We start from the raw sequence: 15,682 nt of genomic DNA on the forward strand, positions 1-15,682 counted from the left end.
GGGGGGGGGGGAGGGGGAGGAAGCAAAGTCCCTGTCTTTGTGGACATTACATTCCAGGAGGGAGAAGGGTAATAAATAAAAACATGTCTGATACTGATAGGTCTGATCAAAGGAAAAAAAAAAAAAAAAAGAAAAATTATAGTGCCAGAACGATAGGGATAGGAGCCAGAATTTTAAATATACTAATCAGAGAAAGTCTCAGTGGTAAAAGTGACATGTGAGCAGAGACTTGAAGGAGGTGAGGGAATAAGCCACAAGAATATCTTAGGGGAAAGAATCCTAGCACTGCAAACAGCAATGACCAAGGCCCTGAGGTGGGAGTATGCCAATGTTCTGGGAGCAGCAAGCAGGCTGGGGCGGCTGGCACCAAGCTAGACAGGGGGAAGATGAGACAGGTAAGACAAGCCCGAAGGTAGGGGTTCCCGTAGGCCATTGTAAAGCTGCTGGCTTTATTCTGAGATGAGGAAGTTTGTTTGAATGGGATCACTATAGATACAGCATGGAGAAGAGACCTGAGGGAGGAAAGGCAGAAGCAAGGAGACTCGTGAGGATGACACGGCAATAATCAACACACAGTAGCAGTGGGATGGAAAGCAGTGGTCGGATTCTAGAAATAGTCTGAAGTAGAAATGGCGGGACTGGCTGATGTCAGAGGTGGGAGGTGAGAAGAAAAGGAGCCCACGATAACTCCAATGCTTTTGGATGAATGGAACTGTCATTTACTGAGAAGACTGTAGAAGGAGGAGATTTGGGGCGGGGTGGATGGAGACAGGAATTTGGTTTTGGACCTACTGAGGCTGAAGAGACTCACCGGCCACTTAAGTGGAAATGTCAAATAGGCAGCTGGCTATATATGAAACTGAGGTTCAGGGGAGAGTTTCCTGCTGGAGATAATGGGTTGGGATTCACCAGTATGTAGGTGGCAATTAATGCCCTGAAGTTAGATGAGGTCACCTAAGCCATAACTTCCAGAGGAAAAAGCACAGGCCTGGATTCCAGAGCCCTCCAACATTTGCAGGTTGGGAAACAAGGGGAAAAACAGCAATGGAGACTAAAGAAGAGTAGCCAGTGAGAGAGGAGTAACATCTGAGATAGAATGGTTTTCTGGAAAACAGAGGAAGATAAAATTTCAAGGACAGCAAGATGGACTTCATTAACTGTGTGACTAGGTTAAGTAAGAGGAGGATGGAAAACCTTAGCAATGTGGATTCTTGGTGAGCTTGAATGGAAAGTTCAAGAGAATGGGAGGAGGAAGTGAGGACAGAGAGCTTAAAAAACTCTTTTTTTTAAATAACATTTTATTTATTTATTTATTTATTTATTTAAATATTTTTATTTATTTCTAGGAGAGAGAGAGAGACAGCGCGAGCAGGGGAGGGTCAGAGAGAGAGGAAGACACAGACTCGGAAACAGGCTCCAGGCTCTGAGCTGCCTGCACAGAACCTGATGTGGGGCTTGAACCTATGAACTGTGAGATCATGACCTGAGCCGAAGTCGGACGCTTAACCGACGGAGCCACCCAGACACCCCTCAAAAAACTCTTTAACAGAATTTTGTTTTAAAGAGAGGCTGAGGAGCACACCTGGGTAGCTCAGCCAGTTAAGTGTCCAACTCTTGATCTCAGTTCAGGTCTTTTTTTTTTAATGTATTTTTAAAATTTATTTATTTTTGTTTATTTATTTGGAGACAGTGTGTGCAAGTGGGGGAGAGGCAGAGAGAAGGAGAGAGAGAATCCCAAGCAGGCTTTGCACTGTCAGCATGAAGCCCAATGTGGGCCTCGAACTCACAAGCCATGAGATCATGACCTGAGCCAAAGTTGGACACTTAAGTGACTGAGCCACCCGGGTGCCCCAGCTCAGGTCATGAGTTCAAGCCTTACACTGGGCTCCACCCTGGGTGTAAAGCCTACTTAAAAAAGTAAATAAAAATAAAGAGAGACTGAAGACTAGGACTAGATGGGATACACAGTTAGGACAAGAGATTTTTTGTTTCTGAACAAGAGAAATCATAGGCTGTGTGCATGCTGATGGAATGATCTAGTAGAAAGACACATAGGAAGCAGAAGCAGACAGTGAAGTTATTTGAGATGTGGGATGATGTCTTGGTAAACAACATTAGCAGCATGTCTGTTTTTATCTATGGGCAGCACTGTAGTAAATTCAAGCTTTCCATTAGAGTTTAAAGAAAAGAATATGCAATTCTTTTTCCTATCCAAGTTCATGAGACCCCCTGGTTTTAGGCTATGATCATGACATTGAGAAGCTGAGGTAGGGGTGGGAGAGAAAAATCCCTGGAGGGGAGGTGAAGGAATGGAGAAGCTGAGATGTTGGAGAAATCAAGTATGAGGATAGTGAAATCTCCAGGATTCTGAAACGGTGGTCCTATGGAAGGGGACAGTGAGCTGGGAGCTAAAATCTCAGCCCCTTCCTGAATGAATGCTGCCTGAGCCAGGGAATTCCTAATGCATGAGGCAACTGCTTCTACTTCTAGACAGTTAAAATGATAGACTTTTTCCTTGTTCTGAGTTAAACTCTACCACCTAACACCAAATTGCTTCTCCCTCAGTCCTCTAGAACTATTCATGATGAAGGTAATCTTTCTGACTTGATAGCTCTTAAAGCAACCAAAAAAACAGTTCCAAGTTTCTTTTTTAAGAAGAACATCTGTCTTTTCAACCATTCCTTATGCATCATTATTTCCAGGACTTCCACCATCTTGGTTGCCTCTTTGGGATGATGGAGTCAGTGGCACGATCTTCTGATTTCCCTCTGCTTTTCAAATCACTATGGTGATTAATAATAAATATTTTGCCAAGGTGAATGTGGGCACAATGTTGTTGCTGAGCAAGAGCAAAACTCTTATACAAGTTATACAGGGCGCCTGGGTGGCTCAGTCAGTTGAGCGTCCGACTTCTGCTCAGGTCATGATCTTGCAGACTGTGAGTTTAAGCCCAGCATCAGGCTCTGTGCTGACAGCTCAGAGCCTAGAGCCTGCTTCAAATTCTGTCTCCCTATCGCTCTGCTTCTCCCCTGCTCATGCTCTGTCTCTCTCTCTTAAAAATAAACAAACATAAAAACAAAACAACAAAAAAGATGTTTCTCATAATTTGCAGCCTCCAGCTAGTCCTAAATGCATAGTGACTAATGTTACGGCAATGGAAGGACTAAGAAGAAAGAACATTAGAGTGTTAATATTCCTAACATACTGCAGAAAAGACTATGAATTAATGCCTCCGAAGGAGTACTTACAAGAATATCAGTATTTTCAAAATAATTCCTCCAGTATGGTCTGATTTTTCGCTGTCCACCAATGTCCCATACATTCAGTTTAAAACCTTGTGATTGTACACTTTTGATGTTAAAACCCTGAAACAGAGGAAACACCAAGCTTTATTAAGCTTTGAGATCATAATTCCAACAGTTACATTTAACAGCTATGTTTTTTATTAATTATGAGGTACTCTGCCAGATACGATACTGGTAATACTGAAAATAGTCTGCTACAATAAGGAAGAAAGAAAGTGTTTTTACATGTTTACTTCATTCAGGTTTGGAGTCCGTATTAATGTCATGGCTAACGTGGCACTTTCTCTAATAAGTGTATATACATGTACACACATGTACAACACACACACCTGCTGAGGACACTTTGGAATGAGAATAGCTCTGATAATCAACCCAGACCCCACCTCCTGATGGATCCTCAAGATGGTACCATTTAGCAGAACATTTACATTTAACTACCAAAAAAAAAACCAGAAGCTGAATCTGAAGATTCAACAGAATGGAACAGATTGTTAAGTTTTAAAAAAGGCAAGAGTTGGAGCACTTGGGTGGCTCAGTCAGTTGAGCGACTGACTTCAGCTCAGGTCATGATCTTGCGGTCCATGAGTTCGAGCCCCACGTCGGGCTCTGAGTTGACAGCTGGGAGCCTGGAGCCTGCTTCAGATTCTGTGTCTCCTGCTCTCTCTGCCCCTTTCCCACTCACACTCTGTCTCTCAAAAATGAATGTTAAAAAAAATTTTTTTTTAAAAAGCAAGAGTTACAATCTGGAATTCAGGATTCTTTTAAAAATTTCCTCATATGGATTAATCAGAAAAAGGAAGGAACTGAAGTCAAAACACTACGGGAGAAGCTGGCTTGTAACTGGAGTATTAGCCCAGCAAGGAAAGGATGGCCTGCGAGAACAGCATGTTCAGACTCTGAAGTGGAGCCCTCAGTTACAGGCAGGGATGAAAATAAACAAGCAGGCATTTGAAACTATTCTTTAATAAGCATCTCTGATGAACTTGAAAGAAAGCATTCATTTTCAGGACAGTGACTCAAGGTAGAACTTCGAGGAAGGTGAGTAGATCAGAGGCAGGTGGAACTGTGAGCTGGGAGTTAGTGTGCACAGAAACAAATTAACAAGACCTTTGGGGTTCGGAGAGAAGGCATTTCATGAGCAATAATTAAAAAATAAATCTTTTTCTGAGAATGATATAGTGAAATCAGGACTTGAAAAATTCAATCAACAGCTTGCTACCACAGAAGTGACATTTTATCCAGAATAACTGGAGTGAAGTGGGCCTGGGGATGCCTCCATAAACATTTGCCTCATCTGGCAGCTTGCCAACACTACTGCCTAGCACAGAAGGACAAGGCACAGCGTGACAGCACAGGAACACTGCCACCCAGTTTCCACTGAGGGTAAATAGTCACTAGAGGATACCTGGGGATGACGCTGACTACAGCTCCTATAAGAAGCCAACGATTGAATAAATTAAAAGTTTAAGAACTCTAAAGGGAAGTGGCTTAAGCTTATTGTAAAAGGCAGCTTCATTCTGACTCATTGATAAGCCACTTTTGTGTGCTTGAAAATCCTACACTTAACTACAATGGTAAATGTCAAAGCCAGTAACGTCAAATCTTTCTGGAATGAAGCAGGCAGTAAATAAGAGAAACTTCTGGAATTTGACCGTATGTATCAACTACCTTAAAATTCTGTAAGTTATCAAAAGAAAAATATTTTTGTAAGTCGTCAGACCCAACAAGTCTACCAAGAAATTATTCTAAGGAAATAATAATGAATGGGTACATTTAGAGTTGGGTATTACAGGGGCATCTGGGTGGCTCAGTCGGTTGAGCGTTTGACTTCAGCTCAGGTCATGATCTCATGGNTTTGTGTATTACATAAGTATTTACATATATATATCAATGTAGAAAGATGTTCAAAATGCATTATTCAGTGAAAATGATGTCATAGTATATTTTCTAGGTATCATTTTTATTTTTTATTTTAAGAATTTATTTTATTTATTTTTATTTTTTAAAGTTTATTTATTTTGAGATGGAGAGAGAGAATCCCAAGCAGGCTCCACATTACCAGCCAGAGCCTGATGTGGGGCTCGACTCACCAGCTGCAAGATCATGACCTGAGTCAAAATCAGATGCTTAACCGACTGAACCACCCAGGTGCCCCAAGATTTTATTCTTAAGTGATCTTTATACCCAACATGGGGCTCGAACCTGCAACCTTGAAATCAAGAGTCGTATACTCTACTGACTGAGCCAGCCAGGCACCCTATCTTTTGTTTTAAATATACATCATAGGGGGCCTGGCTGGCTCAGTCCATACAGCGTAGAACTCTTGATCTCGGGGTTGTACGTTCGAGCCCCATGTTGGGTTTAGAGATTACTTAAAAATAAAATCTTTATTATTAATTTTTTTGTCCCCTAGAAGCTTCTTTTTTTTTTATAGTTTATTTATTTTTGAGACAGAGAGAGACAGAACATGAGTGGGGAGGATCAGAGAGAGAGGGAGATACAGATCTGAAATAGGCTCCAGGCTCTGAGCTAGCTGTCAGCACAAAGCCGGATGCGGGTCTCGAACCCACGGACCGTGAGATCATGACCTGAGCTGAAGTCAGACGCTCAACCGACTGAGCCACCCAGGGCGACCCAAATCTTTATTTTTTATACACATTCTTTGATGTTATTTTGGAGAGAGAGTGTGTGTATGTATGTGTACACACATGCAAGCACAGGAGGGACAGAGAGAGAGAGGGAAACAGAGGATCCAAAGCTGACAGCAGGGAGCCCAATGGGGGGCTCGACTCACAAACCATGAGACAATGACCTGACCTAAAATCTGACACTTAACCAAGTGAGCCACCCAGGTGCCCCCAATATAAAATTTTTAAATATACCTATCATATACATGCATAGAAAAAACCCCTGAATGGATACAGTCCTAAATGTTAACAGTGGTTATGTTTGGGCATTATAGGTGATTTCTTATTTCACAATTTTACTTATTTATAGTTTATAAATTTACTATAATGAGCAGCTATTGCTTTTTCTGATATTAAACAAAAACACAATGAAAGCTTGCTTTTAAAGAATAAATATGCAACCTTGACATCATATAATAACGAAGTCACCTATAACACATCAAATAAAGCCTGAAAGTTAGAACTGGAACTTTGAGTCCATAACTTAAGAGTTCATTTCCATGTTCACAGTGTAGATGTCCTCATTTTAGTGCTACTCTTAGGAGATATAGCCTACTGCTAATACTCAATTAAAAAGAAAAAAAACCCTAGACTTTTCTTTTTCTGGCAGAAATCCTGACACACTAATATGTGTTTTCAGCCTTTCTAGGCTAGACTACTGTAATTTGCTCCTCCTTAGGCTATACATTAAATTTGTTCAGAAGCTGTAAAATTGCTCATTTGGTAGCAATTGAAATGACTTTTCTGCAAAAAGTTGCAGATCAGTAAGACCCCCAAGCTGTGAAGTACACAGTGGCATAGCCACTCAAACCTGACACCAAACGCATATCACAGTACGGTGATGGAAAATGCTAAAAAAAAACAAACCTCTGGTTTTGCTAAAACCTCTAATGCTCATGCACTTTAAAGTGCCTAAGACCAACAGGGTTGTCCTCTAGTTAGGAAACCCAATGAGGTGGCCAAAGGTCAAGCTTTCTGGGGATTTCCTGCAGGGAAGGAGGTCTAAAGAAAGAGTGTTGTTCCACTCAGCGTTTGTCTTTTAACTTCTACACTGGCAGCACCACTGTTAGATTTTGCTTGCTTAGCCTTAGGAAATAGGCTGGATTAAACAAATACAGGTAACTTAAAAAACATTTCTTTTTAATGTTTATTTTTGAGAGAGACAGACAGAGTGTGAATGCAGAAGGAGCAGAAAGAGAGAAGGAGACACAGGATCCCAAATAGGCTCCAGGCTCTGAGACGGACATGAGGCTTGAACCCAGGACTGGCAAGATCGTGACCTAGGCTGAAGTCGAATACTTAACCAACCAAATTACCAGGCGTCCCCAGGTAATTTTTAATTTAAAAAATGATATATGTATATTTGTAGTTTATTAAGCTTGAAAAATACACACTAAAATATTTACAGTAGTTTTTCTCACATTACTTTTTGTTTTTTTATTATCTTTTATACTTTCTGTATTTTCTACATGTATTAATTTCATAATCAGAAGATTAAGCTATTTTTTTAAAAAGTAATCACCTGGGTTGCTTGTTCAGTTAAGCATCCAACTTCGGCTCAGGTCTTGATCTCATGGCTCCTGAGTTTGAGCCCTGCGTCAGGCTCTGTGCTCGCAGCTGGAGCCTGGAGCCTGCTTCAGGTTCTCTGTCTCCCTCTCTCTCTGCTCCTCCCCTACTTGTGTCCTGTCTCTCTCTCAAAAAATAAACATTAAAAAACATTAAGTAAATAAAAGTAATCACTTAGAGCTGAGAAATTGTATCTTGATATATTTATGCTTATTTGAATGATTTATTTAAAATATGGTAAAATATAAAATTTATCATTTTAATCATTAATTTTTTTTTAATGTTTATTTATTTTTGAGAGAGAGAGACAGAGACAGAGACAGAGTGTGAGCAGGGCAGGGGCAGAGAGAGATGGAAACACAAATTCCAAGGAAGGGTCCAGGCTGTTAGTACAGAGCCTGACACTAGGCTCAAACCCACAAACCAGGAGATCATGACATGAGCTGAAGTTGGATACTTAACCGACTGAGCCACCCAGGTGTCCCTCATTTTAACCATTTTCATTAAAAATTTTTTTTTAATATTTATTTATTTTTGAGACAGAGAGAGAGAGAGAGCAAGAGAGCAAGCGTGAATGGGGGAGGAACAGAGAGAGGGAAAATGTGAATGTGAAGCAGGCTCCAGGCTCTGAGCTGTCAGCACAGAATCTGATGTGGGCTCAAATCAAAGAACTGTGAGATCATGACCTGAGCTGAAGTCGGATGCTTAGCCAACCGAGCACCTAGGCACCCCTAACCATTTAAAAAAAAGTTTTATTATTTATTTTTTGAGACACAAAGACAGAGCACGAGCAGGGGAGGGGCAGAGAGAGGGAGACACAGAATCGGAAGCAGGCTCCAGGCTCTGAGGTGTCAGCACAGAGCCTGACACGGGACTTCAACTCACAAACTGTGAGATCATGACCTGAGCTGAAGTCGGATGCTTAACCAACTGAGCCACCCAGGCGCCCCACCCCCTGACCCTTTTTAACTGTACAGTTCAGTGGCACTAAGTACCTTTACACCATCACCATCAGCCATTCACAGAACCTTTTTCACCTTGCAACACTGACTCTCTGTGCCCATTAAGCAATGACTCCTCCATTCTTCCCTGTCTCCAGCCTCTGGTAACCACTATCCGACTTTCTGTCTTTATGATTTTAACTACTCTAAGTACCTCATATCTATGGAATCTCTTGATAGATTTTTGAAATATTAGATTATTTTTAAATTGTATAGACTTTTCTTCAGTAACAAAACTTGGGGGTGGACAAAATTGTATTTTGCATTTTGTCTTCCACATTGCTATGATCACCCTCCTTTTGTCACACGAGCACCTGGGGCCGGGGCAATGCTCACCTGTGTAGGCGTAATGTGGCTGATGTCCTCAGATGCGAGCTGCTTCAGGAGAGTGGTCTTGCCAGCATTATCCAAGCCCAGGAGAAGGATTCTCACCTCCTGGTCTGGTGCACTTTTCAATTTGCGTAAAATTGAGAGCAAGCCCTTAAACAACCATGAAGAAAACAGATTACTTTTGGGGCACTGGCTTTGATATTACTAGATATCAGAATATCTTCTCCTTGAAAAAAGTTCTTGGTTGTGGAGAGCTCATAGTATTACTTTCCAGTTGAAAGTCATTTATTCCATTTGCCTCCTCCTTCTAAGTTTTGGCAGAAGTACTTCAGTAAATTCGGCAACTTAATAAATACCATGGCTTAATCCTGCTCCTCCTATTAATCCAGCTTAGCAGTCCCCCCAAATCTTCTGGGAGCATGAACTACTACTCATCTCATACTCCTAAAGCCCCTCCTGTACACTTAGTAGAGCACATATCATATCAGACTACAGTGCATTGATTTTTGTATTTTTCGCCTTTACTAGAGTGAAGTTTCTTGCAGGTAAGGACTATAGCTTCAGTCTCCCAAAATGCCTGGCACTTATTAGATAGACACTAGATAATAGTTGTTGAGTTAAATACAATTATCCACCCAGTAAGTTAAAGATTTTAAGGTGCTATATGAAAAAAACAAAAACAAAGTTGTATAAAATTGTATCTGAGCTCTGTTTAAAACTTTATTTCAGTTTACATTTAAGACTTCATCATTCAAAATACTCTACCATAAAAAAATCATCATCTAAAAAAACACAATCTCTATTATCTAATTTTCACAAGACCCCTATAAGATAGGTGCATGGTATAAATTATGTTTTTCAGATGAAAAATCTGATACAACAGAGAAATTAGAAAATTGTCAAAGTCAGTCATGAATAAAAAAAGTCAAAACTTAACCAGAGTATTTTTTTTTCTGAGAGAGAGAGAGAGAGAGACACAGCGTGAGCAGGGGAGAGTTAGAGAAAGAGGGAGATACAGAATCTGAAACAGGCTCCAGGCTCTGAGCTGTCAGCACAGAGCCTGACGTGAGGCTCGAACCCACGAACCATGAGATCATGACCTGAGCTGAAGTCTGAGGCTTAACGGACTGAGCCACCCAGGAGCCTCAAAATTTAACCAGAGTATTTTTTTCACTAGTAATCTGATATTTGTTTCTTGTTTTTATTATTTTGTTAATGGCTGGAAATAAGTCATATTGGTTTTTAGCTATAAGCCTAAGAAGAATCTTGTAAGATGGTTATTTGTTCTGTCCTGCAGCTGACAATCTTGTTCCAATGAGGTATGAGTTACAACAGGAATCAAAGAATTCCAGAGTTTAAAGGGCATATAATCTAATCTCCCAGCCCAAGCAGAAATTCCTTCAAGCTGAGTCTTAGAATTATATAAAATGGTTATATATTTTTTTATCCCTATTGTACCAGGCGATAATTCAAGCCAGTCTTTTCACTAAGATCAAATAATAATTCTGTGAAATAATTCTCAACAATTGAGTCTTTGCACAATGATATGCAAATATGCATAATTATTAAGAATTCCTTTCTGCCTCAGAGACTTGTTGTTTACCACCTCCAGTATTTTGTATTTTTATTGACTTTTAAGGATTACATTAACCTCTCTGTGCCTCAATTTTTTTTCCAGCAATAAAATGGAAGATTTAGTTTAAAACAGAAAAACAAAATCTACACCAAAAGATTTAGGAAAGAGTGATTGAACAGATTTCAAACAGATAGGCAGGACTTTTTTTTTTTTTTTTAAAGGGCATGGCATTTTTCTTTTGTTTTTATCTTATCTGGCCTTGAATACTTTGACACCATTCCTTTTTTAAACTATATTTATGAGAAGTCTCCCTGGCTTCTATTAGCTACATTGCAATCACTCATTTATAATACCACCTTTCAGAACAGTTAAAATTAGAATTCTGAGATCCTCAGGGGACTGGTAATATAAAAAGCCTAGAACAGGGAAAACACATTGTACTACTCATCCTGAGTTCTTGATTAGATGTCCTTATTACCTCTTCCAATAAAATTCTAAAATAACCAGAATTTATCACGTCAGTATATGAAACGACAGTATAGGTAAAATTCTTCTCATGCATTATCTATGAGGGTAGAAATTATGAATGATATTTCTATAAACTGTTTTCAAGGTTCAAAATGAATGTTTTAGGTTTTTTCTCATGTGTCTCTTCTTTTAAAACAAGCCAGTAAATAAAAACACTGCTTTCTAAAAAAATACTGCTTTTGGCAGGCTGAGACTTGTTACATACTAACTCTATTTGAAACTGAAAAGAGAAAATAATTTCATTTTAAAAGGGAAGAAGCAAAGCAGAGAAAACCATTCTAACTATACCTAAGCTTCGTTAAATTAATGTATAAAAAAGGATACGTCTACATTTCTAATGAGTAATTTTCCTTGAGGAAAAATAATTTCACATGCTTTACCTTTAAGTGAAATTACAGAGAAATGGAAAATTAGCTACTGTTTTCTTCTATCAAAGTGATAGATGGCACGTGAAGCATGGTCTAGGGAAGACAAATGCAAATACAATACAGCATCATATTAACCCAACTACTGAGGACAGGGGATCACAGGATTATCAGGGTTTGCTAAATAGGGAAGAGGATATTTATAGATATCAGAGTTCTGCCTGAAAGGTACAAAGTAAGCTGATTTAAGAGGCTGGAGGAAAGAGAGATGAATACGTCCACTCTAGCTTTCTAAACATAAGTGTCTGTACTTTATTTTAAATGTCAAATGAAGGGAGACAGCTATCAGAAGTTAATTTTATTATGGGCCTAAGTTTTGCATATAAACATAAGGAACTGAATTTTTAAAGTGCATTTTTTGGTTAAAATATTCATTCATTTCTTCATTCACATTAAATACCGACCATGTGCCCCAAGTGCAACGGTGAGCAAACCAGACATGCTCTCCATGTAGTGTATGTATTCTTCTGACATTGAATAAAGGCAATTTAAGAAATCAGAACTTTAGTTAATTGTATAAAGTCTGTAATCAGCATGTGTAGATGTAAGTTATCTGCACCCTGGTGGACAGAAGTGGTCTGACTCAGCCACAAAATATTTAAACTTTCTACAGACAAATTATGAATAGATGTGCTATTGACTACAGATATTTTATCTGCCACAAAATCAGCTTCAACTCCAGTACTGGCGGAGGCATGGTGCACTGACCTAAAATGATACAAACTAGGTCATTCAGAGAAACTGGAGTGGTGGAGGGGGGGAGAGGAGTGTGATGGTAGTGTGATGGAAAGTGTATGTGGCTGTGAGGAGCAGTTAAAATTTAAATATTAAAATTAGTAAGCCAACTGTCAGGTACAAATTCCCCACAACTAGCTTTTTTTTTTTTTATGTTTATTTTTGAGATAGAGCATAAGCAGGGGAGGGGCAGAAGCGGGCAGACAGAGGATTTGAAGCTGGCTCTGCATGGATAGCAGAAGAGCCCGATGCGGGGCTCAAACCCACGAACTACAAGATCATGACCTGAGTCGAAGTGGGTTGCTCAATCCAGCACCCTGTGCCCCCCCCCCAACTAGCTTGAATGGAACTGACTTCAATTTATTTTTACCTCTTTAACAAAAAAAAATATGCTGTTTAGTGAGACCTTATTAACTTTGATACCTTTATATAGCTTTGATAGGGAGAGCCTCACCCAAATTTGTCTTCTTTCTCCTCATCTCTCTACTAAATAAATATAATGTTTCGTGAGAAATAAAAATATGGGCATATCCAGCAATAGCACCACTAGGAATTTACCCAAGGGATATAGAAATGCTGAGGCATAGGAGCANTAAAATTATGAAAAAAAAATATGGGCATATCCTCAGGGGCAGTGGGTTTCCACCTCACCAGAGTTCCAATAAGAACTTTATGCATGGGTGGGGGGGGGACCTGGCTGCTCAGTCAGTAAATCATGTGATTCTTGATCTTGGGGTCCTAAATTTAAGCCCCACACTGTGGGTAGAGATTACTAAAAATATATAAACCTAAACAACAGCAACAGTATTAAGGGCTTTGGGATTTCATAGACTTGAATTCAGCTTCCTTATATATATAATCCTGGGCATTTAGAAAACTGGAACAATACTTTTATCTTAAGAAAAATGCTATGAAGATGAACTGGTAATGTATGTGAAGTACGGAGCATAGTAGGTATTAAAAGCAGTAGTTGTGGGCGTCCCCCCCCCCCTTCACTGACCATTTTCTGACCAGTAAACACAATCTGGGGAATGAACTTCAAATGTTGAAAATGCTTGATAATTACCACTGGGTTCATGTATGTAGAATGTACCCCATAAATAATTTCTGTGTGAAGAAGTCATCTATTAAATACTAGTAATTACTTATGCACTAAAATTGCTGTCATCTTAGTTTTTCACCAAAGATTTGATATCATAAGGTGGAGATAAAACGGCTGACTAAATGTTCAGAGGAAACATTTGGGTTTTTAAATACAAATAGATTGTATTAGTCATAGTTGAAGGTTTAGAAAACAACAACAACAAAAAAAACTTGGGACTCAGTCTTCAGCTGTACAGTTATCACAGGGATTCATGGTATACCAGATGTGACACACTTAATCACACCACCGATAGTTTAAGTTCTATGTTCCACTTTCAGTTCTAAGAATTCTAAGAATAGCTCACACTTTTGGAGATTGGAATCCAGAATGATTTGCCCTAATTTCATATTGTTCATTTTAGGAAAAGAGAAAAAAAACAAAGTCTGTCTTGATCAATGAACACAACAGTTGTATACAATAGTGTTGTAGCACTGTCAATTTGCTGTATACAGTGTCAATTTGCACCTGGAAACATGAGCAGTGCTTAATTTATTGTGCCCTGTAATTATAAATTAAACAATCATGAAATTGCACAGTCCACTTAATTGATAAACAAACTGGGAAAGGTTAGCCAGCTCTCATGATGACATCTCATTCTCTGTTGGTTTGGCATGACTTTTTCATTCCAATTCTAGTTATTTTCTACATAAATATTTATGTTTGTATTCATTTGTTGAGAAAAATTTAGCCTTTAAATGGACAGCTCATGTATAAATGACTAATAATAAGAAAACATGAAAAATCTGTTTAGCCTGGGGTTAATAAAACTGCAATGTAGCAAGTGTGAAACGTGATTGGCAACTTCAGATCAGATAATTCTACTTCTTCAACAATCTCACAATGTAAAACCAATTTTTTTCCTATAAAAATTTACTCAATTGAATAATGTGACCAAAGGTGCATGCATTTTTTTTCTCTTGCAGACATCTAGCTCTTCTTCATAAATTAATGAACATGGATCCACATTTCTAAAAGTCAAAAAGGTAAGTAACTCTTAAGTTTGAGTGCCCGGCTCTGTTCAGTTGGTAAGCCAATGAACCTATTCTAAATGCTTCAAAGTCAATTTTGTTTTAACTTGCTCTAAAACTACTCAGTCCCATTTTAATACCCTCCATATAACTGCACAGAAATAAAAAAGGAACAGCGAGCGTGTCAATGGTCAAATCTGTCACACATCATAATTCACAATTAGAGAAAGCTTTAATTAGGTCTGAGAGAGAAAAGCCAATTGACAGCCACGCCAGTTTTAATTTCTCATTCTTTTTAGTTTGGAGACCCCAAGATGAGACTAATATCTTTGGTTCTGGTGTGGTCACACGCAAAAGGCTGCAACAGGTTTGAAATGAAATACTAAGGACCGGGCAGCAAATTTGCCTCCATCAACATGGATTAAGAATTCAAAGGAAAATCGGTCATCACCAACAACCAGACTTTACAGAACCTTCAGCAAATAAATAACTCGTTCCTGCAGAAATGCGCCCGCCATGCAGACACCAGGACCGCGTAAAATCCATCCAAGCAGTGCCTCTTTGTGTCCTGGGATTTACACACCTCCCCACCCCCCGAGACCCGCACATCTCGAGGAAGAGGAGAGCTAGGCTACCATCTCTCCTGGTACCGCCAGGGCGACCTCAAAGGCAATAGCGCTGGCCCTTCTCCCGGGTTCTGGCTGGGCCCCGGCGGACCCATTTTCCAGAGGCGTGGGGAAGGAAGTCGAATCCCTAGGAGATCGAAGCCTGCATGCGGAGGCTGCTTTCCGCAGTTACACGGATCCGCCCTCATCTCACTCCTTAGTAATGATGAAGCCTCGGCTCTGTACGGGGATGGCCACAAACACTTCCAGCCCCTTCTCTTAGCTTCAGACTCTCTTGCAAACCTCGCCTTCCTCCCCAGGCCCAGGTCTCCTTCCAATGGCCCACTGTCGGGGCTCCCCGCCGCCCCCCGAAACCAATCCAGGACCCAGACCGTCCCATTCCCTCCTCGGCTTTACGCGTAGTGCCCCGCCCTGGGCCTGAGGACGGGAGGGGGGTGACCGGCCAGCTCCGGAGGGGCCCGGGGCCCCACACTCACCATCCTCCCGCTGAGTCCCTCCTCCTCCTCCTCCTCCTCCTCCTGCCTCCCCCGTTACCAGGGGCAACTGTTGCGGCACCGCCCCCGACGTCCCTCGCACGCACAGCGGAGGAGCAAAGCAGTCGTACTGAGCGTGGTCCAGCCCCGCTTTCCCTAAAGCGCGCAAGCGCGCCAAAGTGCCCGCCCACTGCGCAGGCTTGCTCCTGAACTACTGGAGGCGGCGGCCTGCTGACGGAGACCCGCAGAATGGTTAAATCTTGCCCACGTGGCTGGTGGGCGCTGCCCCGCCTGCGATTGGTCGGGAAGGAGCGGGCG

At 40.5% G+C, this 15,682-nt stretch overlaps 1 protein-coding gene and 1 long non-coding RNA gene across 3 annotated transcripts in view; one reads left to right on the plus strand and one right to left on the minus strand.

Moving 5' to 3' along the window:
• Positions 1-15,361, plus strand: part of LOC144218508 (uncharacterized) — a 35,690-nt gene extending 20,329 nt beyond the window's left edge. Inside the window, exons 2-4 of the long non-coding RNA XR_013331178.1 lie at positions 7,151-7,321; positions 14,221-14,280; positions 14,565-15,361. This is a non-coding gene — a long non-coding RNA (uncharacterized LOC144218508). The remainder of the gene's footprint in view (positions 1-7,150; positions 7,322-14,220; positions 14,281-14,564) is intronic.
• ARL3 (ARF like GTPase 3) overlaps positions 1-15,680 on the minus strand; it is a 38,320-nt gene extending 22,640 nt beyond the window's left edge. Inside the window, exons 1-3 of one of the 2 annotated variants that reach the window (XM_077748441.1) lie at positions 15,368-15,680; positions 8,896-9,039; positions 3,249-3,365 (exon numbers count right to left, since the gene is read on the minus strand). In XM_077748441.1, coding sequence (XP_077604567.1) covers positions 3,249-3,365; positions 8,896-9,039; positions 15,368-15,370 — 264 coding nt within the window. In that variant the 5' untranslated portion in view covers positions 15,371-15,680. The remainder of the gene's footprint in view (positions 1-3,248; positions 3,366-8,895; positions 9,040-15,367) is intronic. The other variant, XM_077748442.1, reaches the window with a different exon arrangement.
• Positions 15,681-15,682: the final 2 nt, after the last annotated feature.

The sequence above is a fragment of the Crocuta crocuta genome, unplaced genomic scaffold (assembly GCF_008692635.1).
Source record: "Crocuta crocuta isolate KB4526 unplaced genomic scaffold, BGI_CrCroc_1.0 scaffold619, whole genome shotgun sequence".
NCBI lineage: Eukaryota > Metazoa > Chordata > Mammalia > Carnivora > Hyaenidae > Crocuta > Crocuta crocuta.